General features: G+C 37.6%; 1 protein-coding gene across 1 annotated transcript in view; it reads left to right on the forward strand.

The window, feature by feature from the left end:
- ITGB6 (integrin, beta 6) overlaps positions 1–19,054 on the forward strand; it is a gene marked incomplete at its 5' end in the record, with an annotated part of 65,754 nt that overhangs the window by 35,538 nt on the left and 11,162 nt on the right. The window contains 5 exons of the mRNA XM_008563953.1: positions 3,174–3,308; positions 3,525–3,942; positions 10,773–10,995; positions 13,524–13,618; positions 18,357–18,476. Coding sequence (XP_008562175.1) covers positions 3,174–3,308; positions 3,525–3,942; positions 10,773–10,995; positions 13,524–13,618; positions 18,357–18,476 — 991 coding nt within the window. The remainder of the gene's footprint in view (positions 1–3,173; positions 3,309–3,524; positions 3,943–10,772; positions 10,996–13,523; positions 13,619–18,356; positions 18,477–19,054) is intronic.

Here is a 19,054-nt window from a genome sequence, read left to right on the forward strand (position 1 = left end):
AAAAAAAAATACACACACACGTGAAGATGAAGCTCTAAATTAGGAAAGAAATGAAAAAAGTTAATTGTCATAAAGAAGTAAAACTGGTATTTTCTTTAAATGTCAGTTACATAATAACAAATGAATAAAATTCCCCTAATCTTTGGTGTTTTAAAACCACAAACAAATGACCCATGTGGAGTATATGCCAATGCTTAGCATAGGCTGAGCCAGTGTTTCTTAATTAAATGACATATCAGAATCACTTGAGAAGTTTTTAAAAAATAGGTGTGCCTGGGCTGGCCCGTTAGCTCAGTTAGTTAGAATTCGGTATTATAAAACCAAGTTCAAGGGTTCAAATCCCAACAACAGCCAGACACAAAAAAAAAGAAAGAAAAAGAAAACTTGTGCCCACATTCCTCTCACAGGTTTCTTTGGAGAACTTTAGGGGAAGTGGGAGTTACATGTTTTTGGGGGAAAAAAATCCCCAGTGATTTTGACATCGCCCCACCAATTTTGAAACTCACCTGAAGGAGAAAAAGCAAAATATTCTTCCTCAAATACCTCATTTTTTCAGAGAATAAAGTACAAATATGTCCATTATAATTATAGGAGGATTTTTTTTTCCCCACTGATATCCTCAGAAATTTCAGTTTCTTAGTTCACATCAAAAATTAATCACCACATTAGCTCATGCTTGAAATTCTTCCAGACAGGAAAGCTTGTCAACAAAACACTATAAAAAACTTCCTCCCTCTCATGCAGTAGTTAGTTTTAATGTGTAAAATCAAATAAAATCACACAGCAATCCTTCTCTGAATTAGAATACACTCCATTTTCTTTAACCCCATACTCTCAGAAGTGTTGGCCACTAATATCTTCGAAGAAATTAAGCAAGTTAGAAAACAGTGAATTGTCAAAAATATTTTCCCATCTAGCCTGACCAGCCCGATCCACGCCCCTGCTTGCTCTGTGGGAGGTTATTGCTCACATTGTGGTCTCAAATCGCTCACATAACTTACAGTGTAGTTAAAATCAAGACATTAAGTATTTAAATTGAATCTTATGTCCCTATTTTACTATCTCAAAAATACTAACAAGTGTCTATTGTTCTCATACTAAAGACTCTTGCTCTGGAGTTATTAGTGAACTTTATGATCCATAGGGTGAAATATGCAATAGTTTATGATGCTAGTTCAAATTATTTTTCTACTCTGTTATTTTTTAATGTATTCTCAAAGAACTTTAAAATATGAGGACCCGTAGACTGAGTTTCTTTCCAGTCTATAAAAGGAGAAGGAAAGAGAATATACTGAGTTAAAATGTAAAATGCTTCTGGTTGGCTTCTAGTATGGCAGAGGCAAACAATTTGTGTTTATAATGTGTGGCTACAATCTTCAGCTCAGTATTTTACAGTGCTATACTGATATTTTTTTAAAAATACCAGTTAGGTATTCATCTGACCATCACTTGCTAATTTCCTTCCTTCCCCAACCACAGTCTTCAGCTCAGTATTTTACAGTGCTATACTGATATTTTTTTTAAAATACCAGTTAGGTATTCATCTGACCATCACTTGCTAATTTCCTTCCTTCCCCAACCACATAATAGAAGCTACTGAAATATCAGTGATCCCAAGGGTAAGTTCCTACTGTCATTTAAACTCCAGAAGAGAATACACTTGGTTTGTTTTGGTTTGCCTGTTTCATAGGAGATGTCAGGAAATGAATGAATGAAATGATGAAACATACAAATAAACATTTATGTCCTTTCCTTGAGAAATTTACATTAAAATATTCCTGACCAAATTTGCAAGATGATATTCAAGTATATCAATGCTGAGATTTCCCTCATTAAGGTCAGATTATGTCACCACTAGTCCCTACTATTTCTGTCCTCTACCGACTTCCAGCTCATATCCCTCATTTCTCATTGAGGTCCTGACTCACTGTGTCACTATCTCCAACACTACTCCCATCTTAATTCTTGATGACTTCAGTATAAACAGAGTTTGGAAGAAGGCAGGGTCATCTTAGTAATCTTACTATGCAGTTGGCAAAATTGTAGTTAAGGAAAATTTGAAGTTGAATATGCTTTTAAAATGCCAACAATCAGATGAGTATATGGACTCAAAACCTTTCGGATGAACTGAAGTATAACAGTTCATAACATTTAAAAATTTGTTTTTATTCTGTTATTTTAATTTTTGATAATTTGATTTTGTTCTCAAAAATAGACATCTTGTAAATGAACAGAGTCGAAAGAGTAAGATGATAAGCTTCTTGAGGGCAGAAATCTGGTCTCATATTTCCCCAGACCTGACCCTAAATGTACAATGCCAGTATCGTAAATTCCAGTATTGATTTTAAGTCACAGTTTCCCCCCCACATTTTAACATTTCTAAAATTGGGATCCATCTCATAATTAATAGTGTTTTGTAATGATTTTCTGCCAGGGGGCAGCCATGATGTCGTTTTCATTAATAATTGTGATTATGGTCACTTCAGTTCATAAAATGCATTGTTGGTACTATAAGCGTTAAATTTAATTGCCATTTTAAAATATCTTCAAAAAGTTTGTACTACGATTTGATATTCAGAGGAAAAGTTATTACGTATGCAGAAATGCATCAACACAGAGCAGCAGGGTGCAAGTTTGATATCAGTGAACCACATATTCATTGTTGGAGGAGCGACTGCAATTCTGTATCCCTTGCAAAGCAACAACCAGCTGCTTTATGGGAGCTAAGAAATGATGGTACAAGCAAAGGAAACTGTTATTTTGCTACTATTTTGTTACTGAGGTATAAGCAAAAGAATTACCTTTTATATGCCAGGCTGTGCAACTCAGGGCAGGAGAATTTGCCAAATCCTTCAGAATGGATAAAGTAATTTTCAAAGCAATGATAGACTGATGGGATGGATTCATATGTACAGAACCATTGTGAGGTATTTTGTCATAGTTTAATTGTCATAAAATAATGGTGTCTCTTATAATTGTAGGTGTCAGATTTGATAAAATATGAAATGTATATATTGATTGTTCGCTTTCTTGCTTGATTGATGATATGAATTTCTTTTAGATTCAATTTAATTTCATTCATTTGTTGTTTAATGGCGATAATTCATGGTTTCTTTTTTTTAGCTATATTTTCTGGTTGTGAATTCATTTAACTCTTTATGTCTCAACTAAAGGAACTGCGGTCTGAGGTGGAACTGGAAGTTTTAGGAGACACAGAAGGACTCAATCTGTCATTCACAGCTATTTGTAACAACAATACCCTCTTCCCCCACCAAAAGAAATGCTCTCACATGAAGGTGGGAGACACAGTAAGTAGAGGGCCAATAAACCATCTGAAAAAATATTTGGGTGGGTCAGAAGTTAGCTTAGCTCACTGAAGGTGGACTTCTTTCAAGAATTTCAAGAGCAATTCACAGAGATTTCCTAATAAACACTTTTGGCAGTGCTAATTTCCATGCAGGTTTGTTTCACTTCTTGCATTTTGGTGGATGGAGGAAGCAGATAATTAGTATTTTCTTTTCCAGGCTTCATTCAGTGTGACTGTGAGTGTACCAAACTGCGAGAGAAAAAACAGGCACATTGTCATAAAGCCTGTGGGGCTGGGAGATGCCCTAGAAATACTCATCAGTCCGGAATGCAACTGTGACTGTCAGAAGGAAGTGGAAGTGAACAGCTCCAAATGCCACAATGGGAATGGCTCCTTCCAGTGTGGGGTGTGTGCCTGCAACCCCGGCCACATGGGTCCTCGCTGCGAGTGTGGCGAGGACATGCTGAGTACAGATTCCTGCAAGGAGACCCCAGATCATCCCTCATGCAGCGGAAGGGGTGACTGCTACTGTGGGCAGTGCATCTGCCACCTGTCTCCCTATGGAAACATTTATGGGCCTTACTGCCAGTGTGACAATTTCTCCTGTGTGAGACACAAAGGGCTGCTCTGTGGAGGTAGGCTACGTCTAAATCCATCTTAGACTGCGGTTGCTCAAGTATCAGGAAGGGGCTTTGTATCTTCTGCACCTTCCACAGTTTCCTGGGCATAGTAGGTGCTCAATAAATATTTGCTGATTAACTTCAGACCTAGCGTAACTGAATCTTCTAATCTTTTTTTCTGGCTTTAACTGTCACTTGGGGTGAGATCACTGCCAACTGAATTTGATTCTCTATTATTTTTTCCCTAAGAGTACGTAGGTAAAATGTGGAAATGCCTTCCTTCTGGTTATCACCCAGACTCCACAAAAGTGCCTGCAGTCTGAACTCCATTATCTTCCAGACTTTTCTGGATCAAGCTGCTAGATCTGACCCAACTCCTAAATGCCCATTACTTTAGAAAAATAAAAAGTTAGACTGCTAAAAGAGCATCCTGCCAAGGACGAGGAGCACAAAAATACTAAATGGACTTTCAAGGCCTTCACTCAGTCATTCCACAAATGCATATTAAATACCTATTATGTGACAGATATTGGTTAGGCACTGAGCATAATAAAGATGAGTAAGGACATATGTGAAGAAGCCTTTGGAAAGGATAAAAATGAAAAATTACTTAGAATTTCTTGAGAAATTTGAGAAAAGTTTAGAAATATTTTAACATCCTTTGTAAATGTAAAATTACTGTGGTTTTAAAATATATTACATATAACATGACTTATAAGATCATTCTGATATATTTAAGTACGATCTATTCAGACAAGAATTATAAATGTTAATATACTTTAAAATGATATAATTTGTATTACAATTGAAATATTGACTGCTGAATTTAAGCTCCAGTGTCTGTTTTTCACAGTATATAAGCAGACAACTCTTCAAAACAGAAAGCCATTATCTTTATAGAAAACTAATAAGCAAGTTATATTTTAAAACCACAGTGTCAGCAACATATAAAAGAGGCTAATTTTCAGGGGTGGGGGGAAGATCTGAGAGAAAGAAGCCTCAAAGAATCCCAAGCTATTTGAAAACCACTTGATACCTTTAGACGTGTACCTGCCTTTTATTTCTTCGCTGCTGCCGTTGCTACCAATAGGTTCTCCTGAGAAAACCTGCCTTCCCCCCCACCCCCGCAAGATAGCGAAAGATTTAGGGTCTTTCTGATCATGACCCATTTCTCTCCCCTCTCATTAGAAGGTTTCTTTCCTGATCTAGTTGGATGTGTTTCTAAACCCACATAAGTCCTCTTTCCACATGATGCAGACAGGACACTGTCTGAAGGTGACAAGAAGCTAGCCAAAGTCTGTCACCACATCATAGAAAGAATATATTTGGCAGAATCACACACCGCCTTTCTAATAAAAATCTTTTCATAAAATACATGCTCAAAACATTTGAAATTACCTTTCAAAAAAGGCTTAAGCGTAACCTAGTAAAATATAGTAGCAATACTAGCATCACCTAGGTTTTGCCCTTTAAATCTTGAACCGAAGAGATATCAGGCAGTGTAAATTGCTGACCTGCATTCAGCAACACAGCATTTCTTGACGGTCTTTCACTTTATTTTGTATCGTGCATGAGGAACAGAAATAAACTCAGAAAGAGTTGACTTGATTGTGCATTGTAGTTAGAAAGGTCAGACAATAGTGCCACTCCTTGAATCAACTACAGTGATTGCTAAAGAAATTCTATTTAGAAAATACAATGATTTCTTCAGCTGTACTCAGAAAAGTTCACCAGAGCCAATTTCCTTCATACTTGGGCAGCACTTTATGATCCTCAACCATTACTGTTTCTCAAAAGCTGTTTTGTTTCTTAGTAACATCACAAAGGATGCTACTTTATAATTAGTAACTTTCTCTTTTAAAAGGTACAATAAAAATAAATACAATTTTCAAATTCAGCAAATAGTTATGGAGTACCAGCTATGTGCCTGGCATTGTGCTTAGCACAGGGATAAAAGTTGTGCCTGGAATTTTGGGTAGACACTCTACTGCTGTTGTTGCTGGCAACAACAGACCAAATTTGCAACAGCTTCACAACTTGTGTTCATATCACATATATTATAACTAATATACTTGGCAACAAGACACTTTTCTGAAAGGCTATTACCACAATGTTTTTTTGTTTTTTCATGGAACTTCTTTCATCCATCTGTAGGTGCTCAAAGATATAGGGCTCCATTGATTTTTCTCCTGGTCCAAATTCCATTATTTTCTTATATTTTGATTCTAAGAAACTGGAAACTCTAACAAGCAACCAGCATTAGAGAAAAAACTTTCTGCCATTATGCACTTACAGTTTACCAATGGCATTCCAGAAAGATCTGTCCCTCTAAGAAGAGCCTGGTCATTTTTTCTCGATCTTTGGTTATCATCTTGCCTCTGCATGAAACCAATATGAAGATTTTATTGTTGTTGTTGTATGAACAGGTACCTTAAATAATTGGTTGCTTGAGTATATCAATTAGCAAATTTTGTGACCAAGTTGATGGTTCTGGAAGACCAGCAGAGAGGAGGATTTCTAAATTCTGAAAAGAGCTCTTTGTGTTTTTGCTATGATGATCTTTTTCTATTGCTCTAGGAAGGGTCTTCTAAATTTCTGCCAAGTAATTCTTACATGCAACGATACACTTGGGCATTCTCAAAGCGGATTTCTAAATTCTGAAAAGAGCTCTTTGTGTTTTTGCTATGATGATCTTTTTCTATTGCTCTAGGAAGAGTCTTCTAAATTTCTGCCAAGTAATTCTTACATGCAACGATACACTTGGGCATTCTCAAAGCATTTAGAATTGCACATTTCATTTACTAAAATTTATAACTCATATTAATTTTTCAGAATAAACTGCAATACAGAAATTTCTCCCTATCATGAAATTAAGTTTTTCCTTTGGCTGAGGAAGAAACAAACATATATTGTTGTTTAGAAGATCTCTCTCTTACATATACAAATGAAATTAATGGCTTTAGTCCAAGTCACTTAATTATTCCCAGCTTTAATCACACCCACACCCTGAACATTCCACCCCTTTCTTTTGAAAGCCCAATTATGAATTACAGGTTATGAAATGCAATTAGAATATGTATTAATGTCATGGATCCAGATAAACTTCCACTCATCTTTCATCAATGACGTATGTCTTTTTAGTATATATAGTATGTTTAGAGAGAGAGAGGAGAAAGAATAAGAGGGAAAGTGTGTATACATATATACATGTGTGTATGTATATATACACACATAACAGGAACGATCAGAATCCAACCATCAATTCGATGTCAAGGCTTCATTAAATTTCAACCCATTTTTCATTATAGAAGTGTCTTTTTAGTGCACAAGTATATGTGTGTGTGTGTATATATATATATATATATATATATTATTTTTATATATATGAAGATTTTATTATATATACACCAGAGGTGTTTATACACACACACACACACCCCCCAGAGGTCTTCAAAAAGTTCACAGAAGAATTTGTATTGTGTTTTAATTCAGTTTTTCTATAAACTTTTTGAAGTATTCTCACACACACACATGCATACTAAATTCATATACATGGTTCAACTTATAATTTTTTGACTTTATGATGGGCTTATTGGGAGGAGCATCTGGATATACAGGGTACTTCAAAAAGTTCATGGAAGGGCCGGCCCGGTGGTGCACTCAGTAGAGTGCGGCGCTTGGGAGTGCGGCGGCGCTCCCGCCGAGGGTTCGGATCCCATATAGAGACCGGTCCGCTCACTGGTTGAGCACGGTGCGGGCACGACACCGAGGGTTGCGATCCCATTGCCGGTCGCAGTACAGGCGCGACACTGAGGGTTGCGATCCCGTTACTGGTCACGAAAAAAGACAAAAAGGAAAAAAATAAAAAATAAATAAAAAAATAAACAAAAAGTTCATGGAAGATAGAATTAAAACATAATATGAATCTTTCCACAATCTTTTTCAAGACCGTTATATATGCCACATAATGACATTTCAATTTACAACAGTGGTCCCATAAGATTACAATACAGTATTGTTACTGTACCTTTTCTATGTTTACATACACAAATACTTACCATCACGTTACAATTGCGTACAGTATCAGTACAGTTATGTGCTGTAACAGGTTTGCAGCCTAGGAGCCATCGCCTATATCATGTAGCCTAGGATACACTAAGGCTGCACCATCTAGGTTTGTGTAACTATACTCCACGATATTCCCACAATGACAAAATTGCCTAATGCTGCATTTCTCAGAACCTATCCCCATTGTTAAGTGGCACGTGACTGTTTATATAAACCAGGAGCATTCAGAATCCAACTTCAAAGTCTTTGTGGTTATCTTCTCTGTTCTGTGATTTTTGACCAAGGCAGGGCATTAAGCTCTGAGTCCCTTCAGGCCCAATTATGAAGATAGATAAGTAACCAGCTAATAGACCAAAGTGTATAAGAGAAAACCCAGAATCATTCTTTCTGTAGTGAATCTGGCAATGTCTCCTGCAAGTGAAAACTTGCCTCACTTGTGATTTTTTTTTTTACATCTGTTTTGTTTTCAGTAAATGTATAGGAATTTTAATACTGATGGGTACTTCTTCATACTGGAGGGGTTTTAGGAATAATGCTAATAACTAACACTTATATAGTGCTTATTTATAGGCCATGCACTGTTGTAAACACTCATATATTGTCTTAGGTAGTCCTAAATTTTGCTGGAAGAGCAAAACTTGTGAGGCAAAATTGTGAATGAGCATTTCATTTTCTTTTGAAGAAAAGTATCAGTTAATGGGAGCTTGTAAATAAATGTTATTTGTTTGGAACATCAAATACCTATTTTAGTATTTTGAGTATAGCAGGCACCCAAAAAAATATTACAGAATGAAAGCATAAGCCCTTATCTTAAACACTTTGTCATTTGGGAGTATTTTGTACACTATCATGTGGCCAAATCCAAAAGGGGCTCTTTGGGATTAGATGAATACTTGGCAGCAAGTGTTCATGTGCCTTTTCTCCAAGCTGTCTCTGCTCCAGGCTTCTGCAACATCGCTCCCATTCCCCTCCTACCTCTCAGTCTCTTCTGTGAGGATCCTTTTCTCTGGTCACGTTTTAAATGCTGATGCTCTCCAGAGCTTTTCTCATTCTACCTGCTTTCCCTAGATGACCTGATCTGCAGCAGCTTCAACTGCCTTTCCCTGACGGATCCCAAACCTCAAATATTCAGCCCCCTACTAAGATGTCCCACAGGCCTCTCAAACTCAACAGAGCCAAAAGTGAACTTGTTATCTTCCCCATGTAAAGCGCTTTTCCTCCTCTGCTTCAGAACCAGCTATTCATTCAACAGTGAGCACTGCTCTGTGCCAGGCACTGGGGATTCAGCTTCCATCCCAGGTCAGGGAATCATCGTCCTAGATGCCCAGTCTGGTCACCTGGGGAGGATTCCATCCCTCTTTCTCACCTCCCCTCCTGGCACCAATCACACCCACGCCCTGAACCTTCCGCCCCTGAATTGCATATCCTTTGCTCTCCCTTCCCACTGGCTCAGCTGGCGTTCAGAGCCTCGTATCTTCTTGCCTCTACTCCTGCAAGAACCTCCTAACTGGTTTTCCTGTCTCTAGTTTGGTCCTCTCTATTGATGTCAGGATATTTCTAGACACGTACTATGTGTTCAGGTCTCTCCCCTACTTAAAATTCTATAACTTTTAGGGAAAAAAAAATCTTACTTTAGCTCATATGGCTTTTCATGGTATGAGTTGACTTTTTCTTGACCCTTTCTTCCTCTCCTCCTGCCATACCCCAGATGCACCTTTGGCTCTATGCATATGAATCTACTGTGGATAGTAAGCAGGTCACACGATTCCACACTTCTGTCATTTACCTATGCCTTTTTCTCTGCCTGAAATGCATGTAACCCTCTTCTTTTAACTATCTTTTGTTTTTATCTTTCAAATTCAGCTCAAGCATCACTTCCTCTGGAAACTTCCCCAAATCTCCAGTTTAATTTGGAAATTCTTCTCCTGTGTATATAGCACTTATTATACTGTACTGTATTTGGTAGTAGTAGTTGTATTTATTTGCCTGCATCCTACACTGAATTATAAATTCAGTGACCTTGTCTTACCCTCAGGCCTAATACAATCTTTGTCACATAGTATATGCTCAATTAAAGTTTGTTAAATAATGAGGGCTGGCCAGTTCACTCGGTTGGTTGCTGTGTGGTTCTAATAATCCCAAGTTCCAAGGTTTGATCCCTGTACTGGCCAGTGCAAAAAAAAAAGCTTGTTAAATAATGAATTTGTTGAGCATTCATTGTATGCCTATGGGACATCTAACTGTTGAATGCAAAACTAGAGATTTACACTTTATTTCATCTGATCATAACCATTGGAAGTAGATTTTATTCCATCTGTTTTAGAGATGTTTCATGATCACTTGGCTTGAGTGATATAGAGGGGTCTATCTTGCACCTCTATCCTATAGCATCTTAATTAAAAGCAATAATTGAAAACAACAATAAGTATATATGCATACGCACATAAAAGGGCACACATGCATATGCACACACCAAGTAACTATTGTGATCTTTCTGCATTATGACATTTCATCTGGTTATAAATTCTTTTTGACATATCATGAAGTAATCAAGTGGATCTTCAGTTAGGGAACCACGTCAATAATAAACACAGCAAAACACATTCAATAAAATTTATCTGAACTCACACTCTTCCCCCGACACACTTTTTTCTCATTTTTCTCTTCAGTCTTTTAGATAATGTATAAAAGCAAAGAGAAAAGATGTTCCCCCACCCCCACCCCCAAATCTTCAAGTGGTTTTGGCCATGAAAAGCATAGAGCGTTTCATTTTACAGACAACGGTGACTGCGACTGCGGTGACTGCGTGTGCCGGAATGGCTGGACTGGTGAGTACTGCAACTGCACAACCAGCACGGACTCGTGCGTCTCTGAAGATGGAGTGCTCTGCAGTGGGCGAGGGGACTGCGTTTGTGGCAAGTGTGTTTGCACAAACCCTGGAGCCTCAGGACCAACCTGTGAACGATGTCCTACCTGTGGTGACCCCTGTAACTCTAAACGGTAATGTCTCTACTCTCTTCAGCCCCTTTTGTGGATAGGTTTCATGGTGATCAAAGTTATAATGACATTTTGTAAACTCAGACCTTAGATCGTTTTTGCTGGGTTTGGTCTCTGAGCATCCATCAAAACACAAGGCCCCTGTGATCCTTAGCCTGGAGTGTCAGTCTCTCAATTGCCTTTTTCTCAGTCCTGATTATCCAGAATCACAATGTCACATTTCTGCTAGAAACTAGCATGGGGAAGTCAAGCTGATGTCCCACACTGATACCATTAACTCACCTCTCAGTTACAATGCCAGCCACACATAAGGAATGTCCGGGGGGTAGACCGACGACGACCACATGCAGTCGGGACGTTTTCAGGGGAAACAGACAAGCTCCTTTCTTATCTAGAAGTTTGTAGCCTGACCTTACTGGTTCATTCCTATCTATAGATTCATGGAGGCAAAGAGGCAGAAAGACAGTCCTAGTTTTCAGTCCCTTCCCTCTTCTCTACCACCATGTTCTTTGGCACCTTTCTTTGGTTCTCTTTATACAGAGCTATTGTGTATTGTATTTTCTTTTGTACCATATGAACAATACCAATAACCAAAAACCCCACATTTTCTTATTTTCCAGTAAGAAAAGTATTTCTTTAGTTGGCAGCTAACTTCTAGATGGAATTGGGGCACAGTTTGCAGGTCAAATGAAGCAAGTCTCCAAAATGGCTGTGGTGCTATTACAGTGTATAATGTACCATGCAGCAAATATGCTTAAGCGGTTCATGTTTTCATTAACTCTGGTACCCCAAATAGTGACATTTGCATTTCTGACATAAACAGAGTGAGAAAATCAATTTTCACTCAGTGGCTACTCACCATTCAGGTGTCAAAACTTCTCTGTCATTGTACCTGGCAAAGTAAGACATATGCCAGGAGAAGTGTGGGGATATGATTAGAGTTATTTAAATTGAATCTAATGTAAAATGTCCTTTCAAAATGTCTCTTCTTTTGCTTTTATATTTCATCTGCTCTGTAAACATGATTCAGTCTTAAATCTGATTTATGAGATATGAAATTAACAATCAAAGTAGTTTGAATTTGTGGAATCATGTAATCTCCTTGGTGTTTGTGTTAGTTTTGAGATGAGTCCATTCTTCCATTTATTCATATATGCATTCATTTAACAAACAGGCAGTGAGTACCTACTTTGTGTTAGGCCATGGGCATGCAGTGATGACTGAAACAGTTATAGTTCCTTCCTTCACAGGTGCTGAGAGTCTAGTGAGAAAGACTTTTATTTAAAAAATGATTACAATGCTATCTGGGATGACAATTACAGTAGAGGACATAGAGGGTGTGATGGAACCATAAAGAAGGCAGGGCTACCATCCTGCTGGTACAGCCATCAGTGAGATGTGTAAAGGAGTAGAGATTTTAAGAGCTTCCACGGTCTCCATCAGGCCCCTGCAGACCTACTCCAAATAAACATAATCTAGATAAATGCAATATACTTGCAATGCCAAGGCAACTTCACAAGGCCCCTATCCCCACTCCCACATAGGTTGCTGCTTCTAAGCCCTTTCTGTAGAGAAATTCTGACGCTTCCGCCACAAGGGAACTCATAGGTCTAAGAGTTAGAGAAGGTCTGCCTGTAGAAGTGCAGTTTCAGCTGAGATTTGATAAGGCACGGGTAGGAGTGGGAAGTGTTTCAAGCACTTGGAAGGGTGTCCATTTAAATGGCCAGAGGGGAGAGAGGCAGTGTGATGGGTGCCCACAGTGAGAAGGGGTTTGCTGTTTTGAGTTATTCCAAGCACAATCTATTTGTAAAGTTATTTTCAACACAAGATTAATTCAGGGTCTAAATTTTACTTTGGTCTATAGACATCTTTAGCATAGCTTAATTTCTGGACTATGTTCTTGAAAATACACTTTCTATAAATAGCTATTTTTTATTAAAAAGCCTGCATTAATGAGGATCCAGGCTCTAATCCTCAGCTTCCGAAAATAACCCCATCAAGGCTTGGACTTTTTCAAGAGAGTTACAGAAAAGTGAACTTCTAAAATAATCATATATGATGTATACGAACACCACTAGTCATTCTTGGAATTCTGGTCAAGATATAGACAATTTCTGTTAAGAAATTCAAAACGTTATCTAGTCTATAATCATATTTTAGGAACATAAGCTCTCCCTAGGAAAAATTAAAATGAAAACATAGCTAAATACCAAAATAACATTAATAAATATTAATTGTACTAAATAATTTTTTAAACTTAACCAATCAGAAGCAATCATTAGAGATAAATGAGGATAGTAGTTGTTATCAAGGCTGGCTCAGAGAACATTGATTACTGAGTGGAATTCACAATAATTCAGTGTCCTCTTGGACATCACCCAACCATCTTTCTGAAAGTAACAAAAGGCAGTATCATCTATAAGACGGTCCTATAGCATAAACTGTAACAATAGCAGTAAAGCCATTCTCCAGCTCCATATCAAATTTTCCCCCAACATGAACTGATAAACTCTGTTGACTACTGTCCACAGGAGCTGCATTGAATGTCACCTGTCTGCAGATGGCCAGGCCGGAGAAGAGTGCGTGGACAAATGCAAACTAGCTGGTGCAACCATCAGTGGAGAAGGTTCTACTTTTCTGATATTGCTTTCATTTCCTTTACATAGTTCTTGAGAGGCACAACTCTGTGAATTGAGGGCTTTTCAGTAGCTTGAGCTCATTTACCAGAGCATTAGCTCATTCACATTTGTTTTTTAAGACTAAATTCATTCTATAAGGCCAAAAACTTGATGGCTTGGGATACAAGCAGTTTAAAGTCATGGCTATTCTATTTGACTTAAGCTCTGTTGGCAAGTTCACCTCTGCTTAACAAATGCAATTGTAGAGAATTCCAGAATGCTACATTTTTCAAACTAGAAAAGAAGAAAATTGAAGAAATAGCTAAATGTTAACCCCAAACCTGGAATTGTCCTCTGTCATCTGATAGCCCTATTTCAAGAGAAGATAAAACCAGCTGTAAAACAGTTTTCCTGATAGCAGCTCCCAGATCCTGGGTGGTTTCTGGTCAGAGTCCATTTTTCCTCCCTTCTGTGGGCTTCTCCTCCTAACCTTCCAAACTTGACCATCCTTAATCACTGCTGCCTCACCCTGAAATACAAGAAGGGCCTGTCACCTTCAAATGCTAAGTAAACTCTGCTGTCACTTTCATCTGTGATTTTAAATTTAGTTACTTAAGATCGGATTCTTTCTAATGGCAAATTTTCATCTCAAATATTTAACTAGATTGTATTTTAGCTGGGAAGGCCATTTAAAAAATAATTTGTGAATTTTAAAACAAAGGAGATGATTGACTCCTCCTAAAGGGACAATCTGGGGGATCTGGTTCTGCATCATGACAAACTCTCTGCATTGTCATGTTGCTCAGGGAGAATTGCTGCTGTGCACACATTAGAGATGTGACCAAGATGTCTCTCAGGTGAAGTGAAGTAATCAAGATAATAATTTATGACACCCTAGGATATGTATCTTGAATAGATAGAATACAGAAATTAATCTGCTTTCAAAATGGAATAAATGACGTATTGTTCTGAAAATCACTTACATTATTCCAAAATTGAGAGTTCTGACTATTCACAGTTGAATTATATAGAGGGACATGATTTGTGTTCGTAAAACCCCTCATCTGTACTTTTCTGGTGATAGACATGCCAAATAGCAGTAAATTGGACAAGATGTACTTACTCTAAAACCAAAGGTAAGATACATTAAAGCAGAGTAAAGTCCACATTAGCAACTAGGACAAAGTCTCAGCAAATCCTTCTGGGTTCATTTCACAGCAGATAGTGGGGATATTTACCAGGTGTTCCTGAGAAATGAGTAAAAATTGCAGAAAATGCCTGCAAATTACTAGACCTCAGTTCACTAGCAACATGGGAAATACAATGTGCTGAGGAAAAACGGAGTAAACCTTAGAAACATGTAAATCGTGATGGCCTGAACAACGTAGTTACTATATTTAAGCACACAATTTTCTGAGTAGATTATCATAAATGCTTGGATTTGAGGGAGGACTAGGGCTCAAGTGGCATTTAAAATATTGACATTCTTTTTGTGTATTTGACTAAATTGTCTTCAAAATAGGGGGATACAACTATTTCTAACTTAGAAGTTGACAATGATAATTGCATTACTAATATCATTTAAAGCACTAATCTGTATGAATCGAGAGAAAAAATATATTTGTCAGACTGCAAGTTAAAAGCCACTTTTCTAACAAGCCTTTTTGTAAGTCCTTTTTCAAGTTACTCACCCAGTTGTATAATTGATTGTACCACCCTGAAATGATCACATCATATTTGCTCTTCCACGGGGTCTTTTAGCGACCTACCCTTCTCCCAGCAAGGACGTGGAGAGTAAAACAAAATAAGCATAACTTTATAATCTCTATGAATTGTTTCTCAGTTGTACTGTGAGTGACTTGGGTGGGCACATCTAAGGACATGTGATTTAACCTTACTCATTCCACTTTACTGAAAGAGTCATGTTCTTAATTTACCCCCACATTCATGCACTGAGTATTGTTACTCAAACTGTGTTCTATGGAACACTAATTCTGAAAGTGTTAAATGAGAAAAAGCAACCATGATCACATACATTTTACAAAGGAGAAACTAAGTTTTTGTTTTCTTTGCAAGACTTCTGAGTGTTGCTATGCACATTAAATTAAAGGTGAATCGAGGGGCAAAGGGAGAAATCAGAGTCAAGGAGGGTTTCCCAATCTTACTTGACCAAAGAGCCCTTTTTTATCCCTTGAGAAACTGTTTTCTTTGAGAACTGCTAACTGATCCCAGAGCTGAGGTCTTAAATACATGGTTGTCTTGACTCAGTGGTGCAGATGGTTTATATTTTCCACATCCTTCCTAGACCTTCCCAGACCCCACCTCCCCGCTTCTCATATTTCTTCCTTCTCTAAGTGTGAGTTCACGGACCGCCTGAGATCTTATTTTCATTGTATTATTCTAGAGCGCACTGTAGGCCTTCAAAAGGAGGGTAAAAAAAAGGACTCATTTTTTATGAACAACAAAAGAAAACCTTAGTAGCTAATTATGCAAATCTTTTGTTGCACATTCGACAATACTGTTTCAACACCCAAACACTACAAAACAGGCTACATCTAGAGCTATAACAGTCATGAAAAGGGGTAGTGAAGTAATTAAAGCAAGACGGGAGTTGTGACTCAAAGGTCATATTCGCAGTTCCATTAAAACTCAAATAGTCCTGGCCAGGGAAAGTAAGACTCCCTGGGCTTCAGTGCAGCCATTTAAAAGAAAATAAAAAAGCAGGATTAATATTACTGAAAGGGGTATGATAAGCCATCCACATATTTTCCACCTGAGAATTAAATGTTCCATTAAGTATATCAAGAGGGCTGGCCAGTTAGCTCAGTTGGTTAGAGCACAGCCTTGTAACACCAAGATCAAGGGTTTGGGTCCCCATACTTGTCAGCTGTCAAAACAACAACAACAACAACAAAGTATGGTCAAGAAGAGCAGATTGGGCCTGCACTGCCATTGCAGAGAGGGGGAAAGAAGTAGGAAACACTTCAATGTGAAAAAGCACATTCTCCAAGATTTCATGAATCCTGGATAATTGGGGTGGTGAGGGAGAAGGTGTGGTGGAGGCCATCTAAAAATGGCCAAAGTATGAATCATAGATGCAGTGTTATTTGTGATCAAACACATGAAATAACACTGTTTTACTAGTCAAGTGTTGCCCAGAGGTTCCCAAATCTCCTACTCAGATACATCTTATTAAAAATGTTTACTAAAACAACTCACTAAAAGTACAAGTTCCTCTGCATACCACCAACCTCTCAAATCAGAATACCCAGATGTGGGGCCCCAGAATCTACACTTTCAAAACTCCCAGATGATTTAGATGATCATAAACATACTAGAATGGTGAATATACTAGAATGATTTGTAATTAGATTTTGTAATATTCTTATATAAGGAGATGCTTCTAATGGGTTCAAAAACAGTTTGTTCATTTAAATCTATCATCTGAAATCTTATTTATAATTCTAAATGTTTTACCAGTCCCTGTTTTCATAGACAATACTTCACAGACCCTGTCAGGTTTTTATCTTATAAATTGAATGCAAAGACAACAACAAAGAACAACTTAATATTTTTATTTTTCTATGGCTATGGCATTTTTGTACCAAAAATGGGCTATTATTTAATTTTTCTTTCTTAGAATTGGAGAAACACATAGAGCTGTTTTATTAACACCATTTTGTTTTAAAGCTAATGAAAGAGGTTACAAGTCTGAAAAGAGTATGTCCAAAATTATCTGGGACAGCCCCAGTTTTAATATTCTAACTCATTCTGTCATAACCCACTAATATTGGACCACATCTCTTAAAAGTTTAGATTAAGAGCAAATGGTCATTCTATGTACAGGTTTCTAAAAAACAGTGCTTGTAACAACATCATTAAAAAGTCTCCAGCTTAGAACATAGAACTGTTAAGCAAGTTTTTGTTTTTTTTGCTTTGTTTAATTAGGAAAATGCTACATAATTTTGGCATAGGAGCTGGACAACTAGAATTCCTGACAAACAGTACTGACATCTCAGATTGGCCATTTTACTTTATTTTCAATTTCTGTCATGACATTCATTTTCTGCCACTTGAATAGCTCAACAAGAAAGAAATTCTGTTTGGAAAAGATCTGAGGAAAACCGATTTTTTTTTTTTAGATTAAGAAAGGAGCTATATTGAATGATAGGCAAACTGTCATTCTGAGTTCCTTTTCATCTGAGGTTGACTTTTATACTGCTGGTCCCTAGGCTACATAATACTTCAGTCTCAGTTTCTTGGTATTAATTTATGTTTACTATAGTGACAATACATGGCCAGCAATGTTGACTATGCCATTGTTGAGAAAGGTCCCTTGAAAAGTATTAGTATCATTTGGACTGTGCCAAAATGTAATCTAGACATCCTCCCAGATGCTCTCAGCAGCGAATAATATCCAGCCCCTCATTACCATAATCAGGGCGACTCTATTCCCGAGACAGCTGTGGGTACCTGCCTTGAGATTCTCTCACTCTGTTGAAATCCTGCACACATCAGTTTGATACGTACATATGATGGTCAGTCCGAATTGTCCACATCTGGAACTGTTCTGGAATGTGAGTAAAAACTAAAACCTCACTGGCGGGAAAAGTCCTTTGCCTTTTCTATTCCCATTCTGCAATATTGATCATTCTCATTTGCATATTGAAACTCAATATTACTTTGCTTTAAAAATATCTCTTTTGGAATTTCGTTTAACCTAATGAATGACTCCTTTATCTGCAGATTTCTCAAAGGATAGTTCTGTTTCCTGCTCTCTGCAGGGAGAAAATGAATGTCTTATCACATTCCTAATAACTACAGATAACGAGGGGAAAAACATCATTCATAGTATCAACGAAAAAGGTGGGTGCCTTGACTTCCATTGTTAATGGCAAGGGATACTACATAGGAGAAAACATCCAGAAAGTCACTTTGGGTAGCTTGCCAGGAAAGACATTTCCAAATTTTGATGGAATGCCTCTATTTTCCCAAGGATCAAAAGACACTTTTAAAAGGTTTGATATATTTCAAAGTCTCTTATTAAGACCGGGAAACAAGATGACATGTATTTGTACCAATCATCATCTCCCTGGAAGCTGGCTGATGAACTATGGAAAGGCAAACAGGTTAAATGAAATGTAAGCAAAAGGTATATCTTTAGGAAAGGCTAACAGGGAGGAGTCATCATAGTTGTAAAAATGAGTTTGAGTCAGGCAAACCTTGGTTCAAATTCTGCTTCACCATTTAACAGCTATTTGACATTCTGGAAGATACTTGCTTTTCTGAGTCTATTTCCTCATCTGTAAAATGGGAAAAATAATAGTACTTTTCTAAAGGTTGACTCAAGGATTAAGTGGAATAATACGTGTAAAACATGTAGCAATACATAACTTACAGTAACAGGTCATTAAATGACAGTGCTGAATCAGAAAAGACACTAG

This window comes from Galeopterus variegatus, unplaced genomic scaffold (assembly GCF_000696425.1).
Source record: "Galeopterus variegatus unplaced genomic scaffold, G_variegatus-3.0.2 Scaffold178, whole genome shotgun sequence".
Taxonomy (NCBI): Eukaryota; Metazoa; Chordata; class Mammalia; order Dermoptera; family Cynocephalidae; genus Galeopterus; species Galeopterus variegatus.